Source organism: Denticeps clupeoides, unplaced genomic scaffold (genome assembly GCF_900700375.1).
Source record: "Denticeps clupeoides unplaced genomic scaffold, fDenClu1.1, whole genome shotgun sequence".
Classification (NCBI taxonomy): Eukaryota; Metazoa; Chordata; class Actinopteri; order Clupeiformes; family Denticipitidae; genus Denticeps; species Denticeps clupeoides.
In genome coordinates, this window is record NW_021630089.1 from 257,041 (window position 1) to 278,664 (window position 21,624).

The 21,624-nt window shown below is 47.3% G+C and overlaps 1 protein-coding gene across 2 annotated transcripts in view; it reads right to left on the minus strand.

Moving 5' to 3' along the window:
• Positions 1-463: 463 nt before the first annotated feature.
• The window catches only part of gabra3 (gamma-aminobutyric acid type A receptor subunit alpha3), a 23,771-nt gene continuing 2,610 nt past the window's right edge, over positions 464-21,624 (minus strand). The window contains exons 2-11 of one of the 2 annotated variants that reach the window (XR_003748292.1): positions 19,782-19,893; positions 16,056-16,177; positions 12,694-12,761; positions 9,124-9,344; positions 5,889-5,971; positions 5,310-5,453; positions 5,076-5,228; positions 3,679-3,884; positions 2,350-3,004; positions 464-1,925 (exon numbers count right to left, since the gene is read on the minus strand). Coding sequence is in view for 1 of the 2 variants with exons in the window: in XM_028968681.1 (XP_028824514.1) it covers positions 2,669-3,004; positions 3,679-3,884; positions 5,076-5,228; positions 5,310-5,453; positions 5,889-5,971; positions 9,124-9,344; positions 12,694-12,761; positions 16,056-16,177; positions 19,782-19,873 (1,425 nt within the window). In the remaining variant the exon portion in view is untranslated. Of the gene's footprint in view, positions 3,005-3,678; positions 3,885-5,075; positions 5,229-5,309; positions 5,454-5,888; positions 5,972-9,123; positions 9,345-12,693; positions 12,762-16,055; positions 16,178-19,781; positions 19,894-21,624 lie in introns of both variants that reach the window. The other variant, XM_028968681.1, reaches the window with a different exon arrangement.

Below are 21,624 nucleotides of genomic sequence, written 5' to 3' on the forward strand. Positions count from 1 at the left end.
ACTACCACTAGTAAACCTACAACACTACTACACAACTACACATTCACTACAACTACAGCAACATACACTACTACACACCTACACATTCTATACAACAGCATCTACAACTACACTACCACTAGTAAACCTACACCCTACAACCACAAACTACACATGCACTACAACAGCATCTACAACTACCACCACACTACAACTACAGCAACATGCACTACTACACACCTACACATTCAATACAACAGCATCTACAACGTACAACTATCACTATCACTATCACAGCGCTACTGACATACAACTATGTCTAACACTTCAGATGCACTACTACCCAGCTACACTTTCATTACAAGAGAACCTTGACAAGTGCAGTACTACAGGGGTTGAGTAATGTAAAGTGAGTGTCTAGTATCTATCTGAAGTGTAGAAGAATTTTCCCATTTTCAGAAGAATTTCACTGTGAGCAATAAACTTCAACTTGAAGAACAGCATCTTTATTTCATGTAAAGTAAGCAAAGCCTGGACACATGAAGGCTTCTGAACAACATTTCTCCCAAGATCCTGTCATAATCCCAACAACAGGAAGATCAACACTTTAATATCTAGACAGTGAGAACTCCACATTTGACAGCATGACACCAAGAAAACATTTTTATTTTTCTGTTGCAGAAAAAGTCCATCACTCTCAAACGATCTTGATCATTAAACATAAGTGCGGGTCTGTGGTCAGGAATGATCAACAGGTCACTGGTGTCAGAGTGAGGTGGTCACCTCTCTTCTGGGCCTCAGTGGCTCTGCAGTAAGTTGATAGATACTGATAGATAGATAGATAGATAGATAGATAGATAGATAGATAGATAGATAGATAGATAGGTAGGTAGGTAGGTAGGTAGGTAGGTAGATAGGAGGGTATGGGGCAGATTCTGCTTTATAAAAGCAGGCATCTCAGATGTTGCTCATGGAGACAGGAGAGCTGTGCTGAAGTATCGTGACTGTGTGAGCTGGCTGCCTCATCACCAGCCGTGATCATTAATTCACTCTGATTGGAGCTATGCTAATGCAATTTGAGAAACCTTTTCCATAAAATGGCAAAACTCCAAAGGCAGTTAGATGCAAAAGAAGGAAACAATTGACACAGAAACAGCAAGACACAAACTCATAAACCATGCAATATCCTTAGGCAAATCATTTCTCTATACTTACAGCAAAGGTCATTTGGCACTGAAAATAATTTGGCAATCATGGTGACGTATGGCTGTGGCACAGCAGCAAGTAGAATGGTCTGATGTGCAGACAGCTCTCAATCCCTGATTTCCTCCAGCGTTCCGTGTTCTGCTCCCCCAAGATCACAGTGTTTCACTACAGATGGGCTCGGAGCTCAGCGCTGAAGGGTCCGGCACACTGGCAGTTTTTGCTGTTCTCTCTCACCGCGTTCTGGTCGTTGGTCCATCAATGGACTCATCATCAGAACACAGAGCATCAAGCATGAAGAAACATGAAGAGCACAAAAACTGCAAGACACCAAAAGGCTCGGAGGGTCATGCAATGGCAGGTGGGCCCTGTGTGCACGCACACACACACACACACACACACACACACACACACACACACACAGTCTGCTGAGTGGACTAGAGTAAAAAGAGCAGAGCTGGTTTTACTGGGCTAACGTCTCTCTGCTGAAGGTTTACTGAAGGTGACATAATACTGTTTACAAAGTCAATATACTCCTCATATACGTGTATGCATTTCTATATAAATATTCTCCTCCGATATGTTTCATTAACAAGAGCCATGGTTCCCTGTGGGCGGGGCAGCCAGCAGGAGACAAAATCCACTGGTCCAATGAAAGAAGACGTGGCCTGGATTGTCATGGCGCATCTTTGCTGATGCAGTAATGAGGTTCACACACACACACACACACACACACACACAGACTCACATTAGTAGTTCTATGTAGTGAAGACAGTATGTAATAAGTGTGCAAGATGTTAAAATACCTCTACATTTCTAATCCTAAATCTACCGATACCTCAGAAACACATGCACCCTGCAGCCGGCGTGTCTCTAGTCCAGCTGCTGGTGTTCAGTGTGTGTTGGTCATCATCTGAATGGACAGCAGATGGGAAGGACCTACAAGCTGAAGTGGACATCTTATCTGGATAGACACGGGGTGGGTATAGATGTGTGTGTAAATGGTAATAAGTCCCGTCTCAGTAGGGTGACACAGCGTCCCACTCACACTGTCCACTGTGGAGGAGGATTGTTGAGACGCAGCTTCTTCATGTTTATCCAACAGCGATGAGGCTGAGAACACGGAGCAGATGGGCCTGGCACACACTGTTTCACACTCCCTCCCACCACACACACACACACACACACACACACAGTATGAACAGTCTAATGCAATTCAACAACCAGGTGCAGGTACACCTGTGGAGCCTGAAGGAAGGGAATTTCACACAGTTCCTCTCGGTTACTCTCTCAGGGTGAGTCTGGGTGTCATCATCAGGCATCATCACATCGAGCTGACAGGTCCCGTGTGTGTGTGTGTGTGTGTGTGTGTGTGTGTGTCTGAAGTCTAATGATGTGGTGTTGAGGGTGAAATGAATGAACAACGATTGCACCTAGATGTTCTGGGCCTGCAGTGCTTCCTGTCACTTCATGGTTTAACACTGTTTCATTTCTGTGGGTTGGACTTCATGATGGTTGGTTTGCGGTTGACGTATGTGGCCCAGTACGCCAAGTTGAAGATGAAGAAAAGGACAGGGAAGATGATTCTGGAGATCTTGTCCACCTTGCTGACGCGGTTGTAGGATTTCTTCACTCCATCAGACACGTATTCTCCGTCCATCCGGGGCAGACGTACCGGCGCCGGGGGTGGGTGGCAGGGGGGCTGGGCGCTTTTGGAGATTGTGGTGAGGCCTGGGTCCTTGGCCACATTCATGGTGTAGGTTGTTCCTACGATGTTGAAGGTGTTGTTGGTCTTCTTGGAGAGAGAAGCTGATTCTCGTCTCTGAAATGACAAAAATAGAAGCTGAGAAAAAAAACTTCGGAAAAAATGTACATAAAACTGAGCTTCACATTAAACCAAAAGTTATTCATTTAAATGTCACAGTTATCAGAATATTACATAGAAATGAATGTTACAGTGATTAGAATGTTTTGGAGAAAAGAATGTTACATTACATAGAAATGAGCATTATGTTACCATTGAATGTTATGGAGAAAAGAATGTTACATTACATAGAAATGAGCATTATGTTACTATTGAATGTTATGGAGAAAAGAATGTTACATTACATAGAAACAAGCGTTATGTTACTATAGAAGTGAACATTACAGCGATTCGAATGTTACAGAGAAAATAATGTTACATTACATAGAAAGTAGCATTATGTAACTATAGAAGTGAACATTACAGTGATCAGAATGTTACAGAGAAAATAATGTTTCATTACATAGAAACAAGTGTTACATTACTATAGAAATAAACATTACAGTGAGAAATGAACGTTACAGCAACCAGAATGCTCCATAGACATAAATGTTTGCAGTGAACAGAACATTACATAAAAAATGAGTGTAATGTTACATTGAAATTCATGTTACACTGAACGGAATGTGAAATAGAAATGAACGTTACAGTAATCAGAATGTTACGGTGAACAGTCTCACACACACACTCACCCGCATCTCTTGAGCCTCCTTCTGGCCATCCCAGGCCCAGCTGCGCTTGGTGAAGTAGTTGACAGTGGCGAACTCGATGAGGGCAGAAAAAACAAAGGCGTAGCAGACAGCCATGAACCAGTCCATGGCAGTGGCGTAGGCCACTTTGGGCAACGAGTTTCTGGCACTGATGCTCAGCGTTGTCATGGTGAGGACTGTGGTCACACCTGCACAGATGAGAGGGGAACATCAGAAATGGTGTCCAGTGTCAACAGTCCCAGAGTTCTTCGCCTTCACTTTTGCCTTTCATTGAAAGTGAAGTTATTGTCATTGTGAAACACTGCAGCACAGCACACGGTGACACTGTGCAATGTGTCCTCTGTATTTAACTAGTGACAGTGGGCACCATGACAGGCGCCCGGGGAGCAGTGTGTGGGGACGGTACCTTCATCAAGGGGACCTCAGTGGATTCGAATCGGCGACCTTCTGATTACGGGGCCGCTTCCTTATCCGTTAGGCCACCACTGTGTGCATGGCTGCCCACTGCTCTCCAAGGGTAATGGTGTCAACGTGTGCTGTGCCGCTGTGTTTCACAATGACAATCACTTCACTTTTACTATTTTCAGTTTTCATTTTCTCACAGTGTGGCTGTAAGTAGGAACTGACTGGGTGTTAATATCTCAGCAAGAGTCATAAATCACACGTCACATCTGGAATTAGAAACAGAACAATCTTGACGTAGCACCGGCTCATTAATTAAAGAGCTCCTGTACGAGTGAGAGTCATGGACACACCCACACAGAACATTTACAGCATTTACCAGACGGCCTTATCCAGAGCGACTTACAGTCAGTAGTTACAGGGACAGTCCCCCCCTGGAGGCACTCAGGGTTAAGTGTCCTGCTCGGGGACATGATGGTAGTAAGTGGGACTTGAACCTGGGTCTTCTGGTTCATAGACGAGTGTTACCCAGATTAATCAGTTATTCAGACAAATCTAACACTTACCCACACACTGTACAAAATGAAAAAAAAAATTATTTATTCAGCACTTAACAATTCCCCGCGTGTTCTGTTCCTGACAAGTTGGGCCTTATCACGGCTCGCAGTTTGTAAACTCAAAATCTATAGAAACCGAATGAGAATTGCTGGCGTCGTCCTCCTGTAAGTCACTTTGGATAAAAGCGTCTGCCAAGTAAAGTAAAGTAAAGTAAAGTAAAGTAAAGTAAAGTAAAGTAAAGTAAAGTAAAGGCTACTACCACCCTACCAACCTCATCTGATCTCCAGAACTGGACCTGGAAATGCAGCAGGAACCCACACACAACGCATACAAGCAAAACGTATCAAATAACGACCATACAGGCACTTTAAATGTTTGAGCAACATGGTTCCGAACTGATTTGGTAGTTTTGGACTTACCGAAGACGGTCCGCGCCGGAACTGACTCCCGGTTCAGCCAGAAGGACACCTGAGACAAGATGACGGTCATAATACAGGGGAGATACGTCTGGATCACAAAGTATCCGATCTTCCTCTTCAGATGGAAGTATGTGGTCATCACTACGTACTCTCCTGAAACACACAGCCCCAGTGAAGGAACGTCCAGCTGCACACACCCACCACGGACAGGCTACTGACCGACGGTGCGTGTACCTGTACTCGAGCTGATGATCTCTTTCCCAATGACGTGTCCCAGTAGGTCATACTGGTTCAGACGGGACCCGTCTGGAGCCACAGACACGGAACGTTCTGCGTCATGACTCCAGATGTAGACCACCTCATCGTTGGTGTAGGCATCTAATCAGGGACGAAGAGAGAGGAAAGGTATAAACCCCCCACACACACACACGGCCAAAAACGTTTCCGGTTTATTCTGCTGGACGGCCATAAATCAAATGCTACGGGCTGCAGCTTTAATGCCGCTTCATCCATAATTTATTGTAATTGCTGATGAGGTGCATGACTGTGAACAGAGCTCCCATTTTCACAGCTGCCAGCGCACACCGCCCGGCTCGAGTAGAAAAGCCCAGAAAAGGTCAGGCATGTCAGGGCCTCTCAGTGCACAAAATGATCAGGACCCGGGAGCCACCGCCTCCTTCAGACTCAATTAATCCTCACAAGATGGAGGCGTCCCACTTCCAGCTCCACCATCAGGTCAACACACACACACTCACCACAGATGTGTGTGTGTGTGTGTGTGTGTGTGTGTGTGTGCGTGCGCGTGACACTCACAGCTGCCAAACTTCAGGGGACAGGCATGGGCGTCCATAGGGAAATCCTCCAGGTGCATGGGACACTCGGCATGGATGGTCAGTCTGGGGGAATGAAGGGGGGAGGGACATTCTCTCAGTTCGGTGGTTTCATTCGTATTCATATTTAAAGGCCATGTGACCTCTGGTCACCAGCCCATCATGGCCAACCACTAAGAATGGAGCAGAGAGGAAGTGGTACGTTGTTATGGAGACAGGCAAGAACGTCTCTCACAGCTGTTACCCAGGTAACAGTCAGTTGAGCGACAGAAAGGCTCTTTTTCTTTTGTCCCCACAGTATCTGTCATTATCCCAACCAGCAGGATGGGTGCAGAACACAAACCTTCCACAGCATAAACCAACATGGAACTAGCAGTCCAGGACAGAGCAGGAGGGTTGAAGCTACATCTAAAGGAACGTGGTGGAGGAATATGATGTCTGCAGGTGATGGTAAGAGCAGGTCAGCTGCCTTGGTATCTCCAGCTTCTGAAGCGGCATTGTCGGAATACCATGTTGAAATGGAGACAAGAACCTTCCAGCCGCTGTTCCTCTGATCTTCCCACGTCATTAAGGGCAGATGGATGTTAAAACTTCCTCATCGGCCGAACAGTAAGATGGTCTTACAAACACACACAAGAACATGAGAGCAAGAGCAGACTGGTGCAGCCACACTGCTGCTAATTGCTGCAGGACTGGGAACATGGAGGCAGCGCTGGACGTGTCCAAACATCATTAAAACAGAGCCCAGGGCCCTAATTAGAGCAACGTCCTGCAGGAGCAGCGCTGGACCTCATATGAAAAATTAAAGACACGTCCGAGCAGCCTGACTGAGTACAAACAACACTGCTTTAACTAAACACTACACACACACACACACACACACACACATTAGTTGTACTCAGTGATGATGTTGCATGATGATGGTCGCAGCCTAGTGGGAAACAGACTTGTTAGTTGCTGCAGATGCTGTAAATGTGAAAGAACGTGTAAGAGTAAAATCCTACGCGTAACATTAACCGTAAAAGCACGGCTGCAGCAGGTGTGTCTTCGTCCATCCTGCTCTGTCTAGCGCCAGCTGCGCTCTGAAGGGCTCTAGGGTGATGCCTGCATCAGTCCCAGCTCCGCTTTATATTTATTTCACATTCGTGTCAAATCTGGACAGCCAGCCTCCACACAGCCAGACTGCCAAGCTCTGGAGATCCAGAATGTTGGTGCTCAGTCACTGATCTAGTGCCATCAGCCCATCAGCTCCACACATTCTGCAGACGCACGCTCAGGAGCAGATAAGAAAAGCACCAATCAGATGATACTTTTCATCACCCACAGCAACAGCGCAATAGAAGAGGGAACAATTTACAGCATTTACCAGACACCCTTATCCAGAGCACCTTACAATCAGTAGTTAAGTGTCTTTCTCAGGGACACAGTAGTACTAAGTGGGGTTTGAACCTGGGACTTGGGACCTACTAGGTTACTACCACACCTTCTGTATCTACAGATCGGTTCCTAGTGAACTAAATGATTGGATATTTTTAAGCACTCTGGATGAGAGGGTCTACCAAACGTAACACTAGTGCTGAAAGATGAACTCTATCAGCTAGTAATATAGATCACGACTTGGTAGAAATGTGATCAAATATAGATCCTGATTCGATACAGATGTGAACTAGACCCGTAGCACATCTTGGCCTGTCTTCTGATCCCTACATACATCACAATCCGGACCTTCACCACATGGCCTGAGGATGCCTCCCAATAGCCGCAGGACTGCTTCCAGAGAACCGACGTAGGATTTTGGACACCAGGACATGGAGAACCACCCTACAGCAGTCCTGGTTCAGAACATCAGCAGAACATCAGGTTCTGCACAGACTATATCACCAGGGACAAATGCAAGACTTATCGTAACAGGAACCCCTGAATGACGTGGGAGGTCTGAAGCCTGCTGAATGTTTTCAGGTCTGGAGATAGGACATCCAGAGCCAATCTGAAGAGAGGCATCCGAGAAGCCATGGCAGCGTACAGCTGGAGGATAGAGGACCACCTGAGGAGCAACACTCCTCAGCCACCAGGGGTAACGGCAGGTTCGCTTTTTGAGGGTCAGGCTGGGTCCCCACACCTTCACTGCTCTCAGCCTCAGCAGTGTGACACTGCAGGGGTGCAGTCTGCTCCTCGACACACTCACACCCCACCAACAAGATCATCTAATTCGCGGATGACGCAAGATTGGTTGGACTCATCTCGGGCAAAGAAGGTTAAGGGAGGAGGTCCGAGTGGTGATCCTCAACACCACAAAAACAAATGAGCTGGACCACTTGACCTGGAGCGCCAACACCAAGGAAGTGCTGAAATTCTCAGGAAAAAACATCTCCTCAGGACTCTGCTCCTCGCCTTTTACCCCTGGTCCATAGAAAGTGGACTTACGTCATTCCACGGGGTCATTAGGTCAGCGTAAATAGCAACTGGCTGCCCCCTCCACACCCTGGAACAAATTTACACTCGACATTCCACAGGACTCGGTACATCCTGGCAGATACAGAGATACAGAGCACTGAAATCCAGGACAGACCGCCTTAAAAACCATTTCATCCAAAAATCCAGATTAGCATGGAAGGAGAGCCTCCTTAAGATCTAAGATGCGCTTCATCATCGTATGTCTCAGAACAAAAATAATAACCAGGAATAAGACCGACACGGATACTTGATATTCATCCAACCTCCCGTTTATATCGGAAGTTTTAGAAAAGTGTGTACCTACCCAGATACAACATTCATGGCGTATCTCAGTTGGGATTTAGACCAGGTATCATCATTAATGGTGATTCTTCTTACATTTACTGCATTTACCACACGCCCTTATCCAGAGCGACTTACAATCAGTAGTTACAGGGACAGTCCCCCCCTGGAGACACTCAGGGTTAAGTGTCCTGCTCAGGGACACAATGGTAGTAAGTGGGATTTGAACCTGGGTCTTCTGGTTCATAGGTGAGTGTGTTACCTACTAGGCTACTACCACCCTCTTGACCTAGTAAAATGGAGTTTGGTTCTACAAACCTCTGGCTTAGATCCGTTGCTATTCTCCTTATTAATTTTACCTTTAGGCCACGTTATTCGCAAACACGGTATGAATTTTCACAGTTGTATGAATCAGCAACGCCAGATGAGAAGCAGCAGCTGAACAGAGTAGAAGTGTCTGAAGAGGCACCACCGATTCCCACCTCATGGTGTACAGCAGCGTCCCGTTGTCCACCAGCCGGAGGAGTTTGTTGGGCGTGGTCATGTTGTGGGCAACCGATTTCTTCCCGTTGTGGAAGAACGTGTCTGGTGTCCAGATCTTGCTGGCCAGCAGGTTGTTGAGGGGGAGAACCTGCATCGGCCCGTCAAACTTCAGCCTCTCATCCCTCCAGCTCTGGCGGAAAAATACGTCGATGGTGTACTCCTGCAAAGACAGAGGAGACACATGGAGGAGGTTCAGAGTTCAGCTGTCCCTCTGAAAGCATCTGTGAGCTTCTGCAGCTGCAGTAATAAAGTCAAACCTCTTTGAACATGGGGGGTGAGTGGTGATTCTGGGGTTTGCCACCCTGAACAGCCCACTGCATTCAGATTAACCGGGCGGAGCTGCCCCACCTATCTCCACTGTTCTCGTGTCTGCAGAGCTGTAATTGTTGATATCAGATGATAAACCCCCATAAATTCCTGTCCTCACAATGCTGCCAAGAGCTTCAGTCTACAATTTATAAACAAAGACCAGGCGTCCACAGAACAGAAGGTGCCCAGATTGTTCCTGAATGATACAGAGTCCAGGGAGACCCTCTCTACAGCCATGTCCTCCTGCTTCCTTCTTCTGGTGCTTTTGATAAAGTCTACAGCCTACAGTCAGTTTGCTGCTCGCATTAATAAAACCTATAAACTGAAAAACAAAGAAGGGAGGGATGAATAATTCAACCGCAGGGATGTTCCTAATTCATGAGGCGACAAAACACACAGCATCACAAGCGGGAACAGCAGCAGCTCTTCCTCATCCTCATCCTCATTTTCATGCTTTAAGAGCAGGATTCACTGAACGATCGTATTTTTACAATCGTGGAAAGAGTTCATTATGAAGAGAAGATCAGTGGGAAACCAGAGAACTTTAAACTGGGTCTGATATGAACTCAACTTTAATCCGGCGAGCTGCACGAGCACAGATTTAAATTTCGCTCTGTGTGTGTGTGTGTGTGTGTGTGTGTGTGTGTGCGTGTCTGGGTGTGTGTGTGTGTGTGTGTGTGTGTGTGTGTGTGTGTGTGTGTGTGGGTTTGGAAACTGGAGGGATGTTAAAGCTCTTCAAAGCCTGTTTCCTTAAAATACACACTTTATCTTCTAGTTTATTCTTTACTGAACCAAAGCCAATTCCCAGTTCCTCCTTCTCCTCTCATCTTTGATTGCATTCGGAAACAGAAAGACTAAAAGCTGAAGGAACAGAGTGATCGTCCTCCTGAGGATCTATAAAAACTTGATTTCCCGTCTTCAAACGCACTCAGAAAAGCAGTAATGGTGGTGACAGGGTCTCTTACATGACCGTGTCACCATCCTTCATCAACAGCAGCACTCAGAAAGAAGCACATCCAGGGCGTCCCGGCTCGGTCCCTGACCTCATTCTGCTGCCCTGGAGGACATGTCACGCAGAGACAACGACGGAGGCCTGATCTCCACCCACTCCAGCCTCCCCGGTGTCCTCATGGAAACACACAACTACACTCAGACTGACGGGATTCCCAATCCGAGGTTTTTTACAGGCTGTCATCAAGTTCTGCACATGTCCTCGTGTCCTCATTTTTATACTGTCACCGGGCTGAGCTGGAATTCCTGAAGCATCATTTTAACTTTAAATCCCTCAGCTGAGCATGTGAATGCATTTAAATAAAATATTAGATGTGAAGCCATTAAAGCAGAGATGTGAAGAAAAATACCTCTGATTTTAACCTCTGATTGATGAGTGAGTGTATAGAACACAATGTGGGCTTTACAGACACTCCTCATACTTCTCTGGGCACAAGGAACAACTCCATAGAAGACTCACATGGATCCTCATTGTGACACACTGCAGCACAGCACGCGGTGACACGGTGAAACGTGTCCTCTGTATTTAACCATCACCCTTGGTGACAGTGGGCACCATGACAGGCGCCCGGGGAGCAGCGTGTGCTTTACTCAGTGGCATCTCGGCGGATCGGGATTCGAACCGGAAACCTTCTAATTGTACTTAAAGACATAAAGATCTAAAAACACTGAAGCAGGGAACAGAACTTTACTTTACTTTACTTTATTTAGCAGACGCTTTTATCCAAAGCGACTTACAATAGGAAGACACCAGCAATTCTCATTCGATTTCTGTAGAATATTGAGTTTACAAACTAAGAGCCCTGATAAGGCTCAGACTTGTCATTGAAGAGCATGCTCGGGGATTGTTAGGTGCTAGACGAAGAAAAATTATAATGTATTTATACATTTTTGTATTGTTTGTACACGAGTTTTGGACACGAGTGTAGAGAAACCAACTGCTTCAGTGTGATGGTCGCAGAACTAATTCTGCAGCACTTTCACTTCACCCTCCTTCAGATTCTTCCATCCCTGCATGTTTGCACAGCAGTTATGTTCAGATTTAATGCTGACATCATCAGATATGAGCAGAGTAAAGCTACACGCCACCAGGCACAAACCATCCATCTTCACAGTGTGTTACAGCAAATGAGGAATCACATTCTTGACACATCTATGCATGTGTAAGTGTGGATCAGGCCCCCATGCTGTACTCAGAGATGTTCTCCACCTACAGCAGTCAGTCACCGCTCGTCCACACGCACGGCAAGTAAGGCCTTGCACACAATAAGCGAGAAGATGAACACAAATGATGACCATCGTGATGAACACAGCTGGGTGCACAAGGTCTCAGGAAACGACACGAGCTTTCTGTTCCACACCGAAATGCAGTACCACAGCAGAGAGACAAGTACCGACTCTGTCGTCATGGCAACAAAGCTGATTGGGCAGCATGCACACTGGTCCAGTGCAGATTATTTCATATTCACTGAGCTGCGATGTGAAAAGGGATGAAGTTCAGGTCTCTGTGGTGACCCTCATATGACCAGAACCTACATCTCCTGTTCTCCTTCACTCACTTTTGCTCATTGGACAGAGCAACAACGGTCCATCAGACCTGCTGCTCTTTGTTAAGGACAATAACCAAGACTTTGTCTCTTCTATTAGAGCAGGTGAATTCCAACTCAGAGGGGAGCTACAACCAGGGAGGAGAGGATACGTGTGATAAGAAGGTCCCACTGCTGCGAATGGTAGACCAAGTGTCTCCAGGGGGGACTGTCCCTGTAACTCCTGACTGTAAGGCGCTCTGGATAAGGGCGTCTGGTAAATACTGTAAATGTAAATAAAAACTCTTCTGAAGCAGCTCAACGTGGTGAACAGGTCTGGGAGTATGGACATCTCCACACAACTAAGCACAGCTGGAGTCTTACAGGTCCATATGGGCATCAGGGAAACATCTACTGTTGCCTGCAGATTCCACATCACTTCCTGTCCATTCTGTATCGTTCAATTTTAAGTAAAACATCTCATCATCATGCGACCTGACACAGACAGATGAGAACAAGGGTGTGTGTTAGTGTCTGAGTGTGTGTGAGTGTGTGTGTCAGTGTGTCATTCGCTTAAAATCCAAGGCATTGGTCTCGAATTCTCTCATTCCTCATCCCAACTCTTCATCTCATACACTTAGGACCGAGGGGACATCAACTTACCATGTCAGTGTCCGACACGGGTCCAAAACTGGTCACGTAAATGTTAGTTCCCACCTCTGTCACGCTTTCTGGTGGAACAGACGAAAGAAAACAAAATCAAAGTTCTACATGATACAGCAGAGTCTGTGTGTGTGTGTGTCTATGTGTGTATATGTAAATGTGTGTCTGTGTCTATGTGTGTCTGTGTGTGTCTGTGTGTGTATATGTAAATGTGTGTCTGTGTCTATGTGTGTCTGTGTGTGTCTGTGTCTATGTGTGTCTGTGTGTGTCTGTGTGTGTATATGTAAATGTGTGTCTGTGTCTATGTGTGTCTGTGTGTGTCTGTGTGTGTGTGTGTATATGTAAATGTGTGTCTGTGTCTATGTGTGTCTGTGTGTGTATATGTAAATGTGTGTCTGTGTCTATGTGTGTCTGTGTGTGTCTGTGTGTGTATATGTAAATGTGTGTCTGTGTCTACGTGTGTCTGTGTGTGTGTGTGTGTGTGTGTGTGTATGTGTAAATGAATGTGAGTCTGTGTGTAATTGAGTGTACAGTCGTGGCCAAAAGTTGTCAGAGTGACACAAATACTATTTTTCACAAAGTTTGCTGCTCCATTTTTACTGTGACAGTTTGCATATTTTTCAGTCTAGAATGTTATGAAGAGTGATTAGATGAATTGCAAAGTTTCTCTTTGACATGAAACAAATCCGCGCTGATTTACCAACACAAGCCTCCCAGATCCTTCAATTCTTCTTAATCTCACGACTGGATTGTTTAAAGTGAAGTGATTGTCACATGTGATACACAGCAGCACAGCACACAGTGCACACAGTGAAATTTGTCCTCTGCATTTATCCCATCACCCTTGGTGAGCAGTGGGCAGCCATGACAGGCGCCCGGGGAGCAGTGTGTGGGGACGGTGCTTTGCTCAGTGGCACCTCAGTGGCACCTTGGCAGATCGGGATTCGAACCGGCAACATTCTGATTACGGGGCCGCTTCCTTAACCGCTAGGCCACCACTGTATTACTTCTAGCAGGTCTACCTCTGACTGCCATCCAGCCTCTACAACTAATACAGAACACAGCAGCACCTTCCCAACGTCTCCACACCACCACACTGCTACGTTACCTCCACTGGATCCCAAAATCTGCTCCATCCGGCCTCTACAACTAATACAGAATCCAGCAGCACCTTCCCAACTTCTCCACACCACCACACTGCTACGTTACCTCCACTGGATCCCAAAATCTTCTCCATCCGGCCTCTACAACTAATACAGAACCCAGCAGCACCTTCCCAACTTCTCCACACCACCACACTGCTATGTTACCTCCACTGGATCCCAAAATCTTCTTCATCCGGCCTCTACAACTAATACAGAACACAGCAGGACCTTCCCAACTTCTCCACACCACCACACTGCTATGTTACCTCCACTGGATCCCAAAATCTTCTTCATCCGGCCTCTACAACTAATACAGAACACAGCAGCACCTTCCCAACTTCTCCACACCACCACACTGCTACCTTCCCTCCACTGGATCCCAAAATCTGCTCCATCCAGCCTCTACAACTAATACAGAACACAGCAGGACCTTCCCAACTTCTCCACACCACCACACTGCTACGTTACCTCCACTGGATCCCAAATCTGCTCCTTCAGGTCTCTACAACTAATACAGAACCCAGCAGCACATTCCCATCTTCTCCACACCATCACACTGCTACCTTCCCTCCACTGGATCCCAAAATCTGCTCCATCCGGCCTCTACAACTAATACAGAACACAGCAGGACCTTCCCAACTTCTCCACACCACCACACTGCTATGTTACCTCCACTGGATCCCAAAATCTTCTCCATCCGGCCTCTACAACTAATACAGAACACAGCAGCACCTTCCCAACTTCTCCACACCACCACACTGCTACCTTCCCTCCACTGGATCCCAAAATCTGCTCCATCCAGCCTCTACAACTAATACAGAACACAGCAGGACCTTCCCAACTTCTCCACACCACCACACTGCTACGTTACCTCCACTGGATCCCAAAATCTGCTCCTTCAGGTCTCTACAACTAATACAGAACCCAGCAGCACATTCCCATCTTCTCCACACCATCACACTGCTACCTTCCCTCCACTGGATCCCAAAATCTGCTCCATCCGGCCTCTACAACTAATACAGAACACAGCAGGACCTTCCCAACTTCTCCACACCACCACACTGCTACGTTACCTCCACTGGATCCCAAAATCTGCTCCTTCAGGTCTCTACAACTAATACAGAACCCAGCAGCACCTTCCCAACTTCTCCACACCACCACACTGCTACCTTCCCTCCACTGGATCCCAAAAGGTGAGCTCTACCATCAGTCCTGTCTCATGAGTGAACTCACTCACAATTTTACCCGAGAACACAGCCATGAATAAAGAACGGTACCAAAACTTCCTCCGACAGCAACTTCTCCCAACCATCCAACAACAGTCTGGTGAAGAACAACGCCTTTCCCAGCATGGTGGACCACCCTGTCATGAGGTCAAAATGAGAACTAAGTGGCTCGAGGAATAAATCATTGAAATTTTGGGTCCTACTGAACCTTAATCCAACTGAGAAGTTGTGGTCAATCCTCAAGAGGCGGGTGGACAAACAAAACCCCACAAATTCTGACAAACCCCCAGCACTGATAATGAAGGAACGGGGCGCAGTGGCTCTTAAAAAAACCCGATAAACATGATAAAATACTCCAATACAGCACAGAAACAACTGACATTGTCATTATGAAACGCTGCAGCACAGCACACGGTGACACAGCGAAATGTGTCCTCTGTATTTAACCATCACCCTTGGTGAGCAGCGGGCACCATGGCAGGTGGATTACATTTGAACTAGAACTTGGTTCCTAAACCACGTAGAAACCTGCTACCCCTACCAGACGTGAGAAAGCCCTCTGGAACGGAAGGGTGAAACGTGGTCAAGGAACCAGAACGGTCCAGTTGCTCCTGGAATAACCTTTTTGTTCAGATAACCATGGTGACTGAGAACCATGACAGTATTTGTGTCCTTCTCAGAACTTTTGACCACGGGTATGTGTATGAATGTGTGGGCTGGAAACGTGTCACACGCCACCATCAGCACCTGCTTTTAAGTGATACGTCAGTACACGGTGTCACGGTGAAGTGACAGGCGTCTCAGTGGCACGTGGGCGGTTCAGGATTCGAACCAGCGACCTTCTGATTACAGGTCCGCTTCCTTGCCCGTCAGGCCACCACCGCTGAGAACATCATCTGACTCTGTGTTTCTCTGCTCCAATCTCTCATGTTCCCTTCTCGGCTTCTGAATGATATGCAGGACCCAGGAGAACGTTCACGTTGAGACGTACCGCCCAGTCCAGGACGAAGGCGGTTATCGTAGCCATCCAGCAGCCGGTCCAGGATTCTGGTGAAGATGGTGATGTTGTCCTTGCTGTCATCAGGAAGAGGCTCCCGATGTCCAGCCACGACCCTGCATATAAAACCAGGTGGTCAGAACCCAGCACAGTGAAAAAGAAAAGCAGAACCATGACCTGTGGAACCGTAACTGGTGGAGCTCTCAGAACCACATCGCAGATATGGTTTACGGGGACTCACATCGTCTGTGTGAGATGACATGTTTTAGAGAGGCATGTTTAAGTTCCACAGGTCATGATAGCGATGGTCCCTGGTGAAGTTGTCCTGTACGCTGGAGGGACACTCGACACACACCAGCATTCTGCTGATATCTGGTGGGATGGTGACAGTGAAGGTGACTCCACCTCCTCAGGCCAACGAGGGACCACAGGCTCAAATCAACAAGTACACACACAAATACATAGAGAGTTTAAATGACTTTTAAATAACGTCAAATCCAATTTCACATTTTTAAATTGTAATTTTATTCGTCACATACACACACATGGTGTGAAATGCTTGTGCGACTGCTGGTAACCTCAATATTACAAATATAAAGAAAAATGACAAATGTTTTTAAACATAAATTATATTTAACGAGTGGGGTGAAGATGTGCAAATGACTTCAATGCTTATACAGAAATATTTGTAGTGGAGTGAAGACGTGAGTCCAGAAGTTGTTTGAACGTTCTGCAGTGTATTGGAGGTCTATGTAGTGTTGTGGTTGTTGAAGCTCGGACAGCCTGTGGGAAGAAGCTCCTCCTCATTCTCTCTGTGTTGGACTCCAGGGAGCAGAATGGCTTCCCTGATCGCAGCAGAGAGAAGAGTCCATTGTTGGGGTGGGTGAGGTCCTTCACTATCTTCCTGGCCCTGGTCCAGCACTGCTTGCTGTAGATGGATTGAAGGTCAGGGAGCTTGGTACAGATTGTGCGTTCAGTTGATGGAACCACCCTCTGTAGGCCTCGCCTGTCTTGCATGGTGCTGTTCCCGAACCAGGCTGAGATGTTTCCCATCAGGATGCTCTCTATGGGTCATGGTAGTAGGTGGTAGTAGCCTAGTGGGTAAGACACTTGCCTGTGAACCAGAAGACCCGGGTTCAAATCCCACTTACTACCATTGTGTCCCTGAGCAAGACACTTAACCCTGAGTGTCTCCAGGGGGACTGTCCCTGTAACTACTGATTGTAAGTTGCTCTGGATAAGGGCGTCTGATAAATGCTGTAAATGTAAATGTATGCTGCAGGAGTAGAGGTTCCTGAGAACCTCTCAGGCGTCTGAGGTGGCAGAGTCCACGGTGTTGATGTGACAGGACCATGACAGGTCCTGCGTGATGTGAACATGTCTGGATGCTGCAGTACCACTTGAACAGTTTACGAAGGGGGCGGTCCACCCATCAGTCTTGATTGACAGCGTACATTGGCCCGGACACCAGAAAATGGACATGGAACAGGGTGGAGAACCGACTCCATACGGTTCCAGGCCAGTTTGACAGCTCTTCCGTTCCTTCCGGTCCATCCTCAGTGCAGGACAGGGACGTATTGGGATTAGAACGGAGAAAGCTGGGTCGGTGCCGGGGGAGAGAGACGACGTTCCCTCAGAGCAGTTAAAGATGAATGCAGCGGCCTATTTTGAGGACGTTTAGTGAGCGCGCCGCTTTGAAATGGTCTGGCTGGCTGACAGAACTGGATCACGGAACAAACACGGCACACGCTGAGCAACACGCCACATCCCTCAAGTCCCCTCCTGCAGCCGCGGCCCGAGGCAGAAGCTCCGCCCACATGCCAGCTGGGACCAATTATCAATTAGCTACTTGAAAGCTGACGGTTGAATTAGTTAATGAATCCGCCGCCTCGGAACCACGCGGCTCCGCCCAGAGGAGGTCGTTAGTGGGATTGGAACGTGTCCCACCGCGTGGGGGACGGCCGATCATTCGCATGGATGTCACTGGACTTAACCTTCACCGTGCCTTCACCAACAAGCAACAAACGTCCTTTACTCTCAGCTCTGGTTCTTCGCGAACCCATTTTGAATTACGGAACGTACCAGGTCCTCTGCGGATTCCCAATTTTCCCAAAGGGAAGACGGAGGTTAAATGAAGTCGGTGCTGAAGTTTTATAATATTAATATATATATATATTAAAAAGGAAACTAAAAAATGAAATGTAAATCCTCGCAACTCCTCTCTGGTCTGGATCCCAGTAAAATAAGTCACCCTGAATTGACGCTTCCCACCGCGGGGACATTCCAGCATCCAGGGCTTCATTAATAAAATGCACCGCGTTTCCTCCACCTACGACACAAATCACTCTTTTGGGGGGAGGGTGGTCCTCAAAATGAGAGTAAAGTGATTGTCATTATGAAACACTGCAGCACAGCACCCGGTGTCACCTGTGTCACCTTGAGCAGTGTGTGGGGACAGTACCTTCATCAAGGGGACCCCACTAGGCCACCACTTGAAAATGAAGATAGTAATATTAGAAATAACATAACTAATTACTCCAGGTAACTAGTAATAACTAGTACTAGTAATTATTGTAGAAATATTCATTTTAATTCACAATTAATTTAGTTTCTATTATTTTTACCATTTTAGATTATATATTTTTTATTTCTTTTGTCTATTTACTGATAATCCATCTTTTTCAGTCAGTTTTGTCCCGAGAGAGAGAGTGAAATGGACAGACAGACAGTGTTGCTGAATGGAGGAATGTGCAGCTTGAAGAAATCATTTTGCTCTGAAGTCTAACAGGATTATTCAGTCGTTCTGCTTCTTAACCATCAAACTCCCCTTTACACACACACACACACACACACACACACACACACACCACACACACACACACACACACACACACACAGATTCCATATTTCACCACCACAAGGAAATAAAATGTTCTGGACCCTGAACAGACCCTGACACACACACACCTTTCCTTGGGAACACCTGGATGTTGGACAGTGTAGAAGATGGGACACGACTTTCTCTGGACCAGTGTTCCAGTCGTCGTCCTTCCCCTCCATCACATAAAATTACTGCAAAACCCCAAGGAGACTTGCGATGGACTCTGAATGAAACGGAGGAGGGGTTGTGGGACGCTTGTGTCACTTCACATCCCTCCTCCTTCCACTCCACCAGCACTGAACGCAGACAAGTAAATCTGTGCTCCAGAAACATCTCCTCTGGAGGGTGACCTGGGTGCGTGTGCGAGTGTGTGTCCATGATGTTCTATCAAACCAGACATTTTGTTCAGAGCGGACCAGCATGAAGTGGATGTCAGTAGTCTAGCGGGTATAACAGCCACCTATGAACCAGAAGATCCAGGTTCAAACCCCACTTACAACCAGTGTCTCCAGGGGAACTGTCCCTGTAACTGCTGGTTGTAAATGCAGCTGCCTAGTGAGTGAGTGAAAGTGAAGTGATTGTCATTGTGATACACAGCAGCACAGCACACGGTGCACACAGTGAAATTTGTCCTCTGTGTTTAACCCATCACGCTGAGTGAGCAGTGGGCACCATGACAGGCGCCCGGGGAGCAGTGTGTGGGGACGGCGCTTTGCTCAGTGGCACCTCAGTGGCACCTTGGATCGGGATTCGAACCGGCAACCTTCTGGTTACGGGGCCGCTTCCTTAACCGCTAGGCCACCACTGCCCCTAGTGTGGGCGGGGCTTGGTGAACTCACCCTGACTGGTTGGTGGGAACGAAGACCATCAGGGACAAACCGAGACAAAGTCCAGGGAGGTGGGCGTATAGTTTTTGGAGAGAGACGGCCATGTCACCAGACCCACAAAAACCTGGAGCAGGAGAGAGAATAACAAGCAACATGAGATTAGAGGTGGTTTATTAGAGGGGAAATTTCCCACCTGTGGGACTAATAAAGGATCTTCTTATCTTAACACACACATATAGTGAGAGGAGCTGCACTCTCATTGGTCCCCAGGGAGGTGGCTGATTGTCTGTCCCTCCCCCACAGGACTGTGGTCAGGAGCAGAGGTAACATTCCTGCATTCCTTCACCTCAGCTGCTGATCAATTAATGAATTAAGTGAAGTGATTGTCACATGTGATACACAGCAGCACAGCACACGGTGACACGGTGAAATTTGTCCTCTGCATTTAACCATCACCCTGAGTGAGCAGTGGGCACCATGACAGGCGCCCGGGGAGCAGTGTGTGGGGACGGTGCTTTGCTCAGTGGCACCTTGGCGGATCGGGATTCGAACCTGCAACCTTCTGATTACGGGGCCGCTTCCTTAACCTCTAGGCCACCACTGCCCCGTGTCCTGACGGTTGATCATGGCACCAGAACCCGTCCTCCGTGCAGAGACGCTCGCTGATCGGAGTGTTCAGAGTAGCACCTCCATCAAGTGGATCTCGGGCGTGCAGACAAATGTGTGAGAAAGCTCTTGTAGGAAAAGGTCAAACAGCTCAGCTTCCTTTATCTTCTCAGCCAGGCCCGTCAATCCACTGCTGCCGATCAGGGTTCAGTTTTAATAATGCACCTTCTCCTCCCCTGGGACATTCTCACTGAAACGAGGACGTTCTGAGATGTAAAGAAGGATTCCTCATAACCAGCTCTGTCCCAATATCTTCATCTTGACCTTTAACCCTGACCCAAACTGACCCCAAGATCATACAGCATGGTCAACGTGCAATTTTAAACCCCGTAGGGCTGCTTGGGTTCATTTCTCTCTCTCTCTCTCTCTCTCTCCATCACACACACAGACACACACACACACACACACACACACACACACACACACACACACCGACTGAAACATGTTTGAACGTGACGACTCCATTTCCAGCTCTGAAACAACAGAACACCATTTTCACTCCAGCTGGGTTGCAAATGACATTTTAACACACAAACACACACACTAACACTCACACACTCACACACACACACTAACACTCACACACACTGTTGTTCTCAGTTCAGTTACTCTGTCACAGAGCTACCACAGAAGTTCAAAGAACATCAGACGCCACAAACGCAGAATAAACAGAGAGACCTGATCACATTCAGAGACAAGCTGCTCACCTACACGATATTGGGTTCATGAAGTGAAAGAGAAAGTGAAGTGATTGTCACATGTGATACACAGCAGCACAGCACACGGTGCACACAGTGAAATGTGTCCTCTGCATTTAACCATCACCCTGAGTGAGCAGTGAACACCATGACAGGCGCCCGGGGAGCAGTGTGTGGGGACGGTGCTTTGCTCAGTGGCACCTCAGTGGCACCTTGGTGAATCGGGGTCCAAACTGGCAACCTTCTGATTACGGGGCCGCTTCCCGGGTAGTAGCCTAGCAAGTAAAACCCAGGTTCATGTCCCTGAGCAAGACACTTAACCCTGAGTGTCTCCAGGGGGGGACTGTCCCTGTAACTACTGACTGTAAGTCGCTCTGGATAAGGGCGTCTGGTAAACGCTGTAAATGTAAGTGAGACATGGCTGGTTGTCCCTGTATGAGGTTGGTCGAGTCTGCATGATTTACATTTCCCAGTCACTTTCCTCGGCAAGG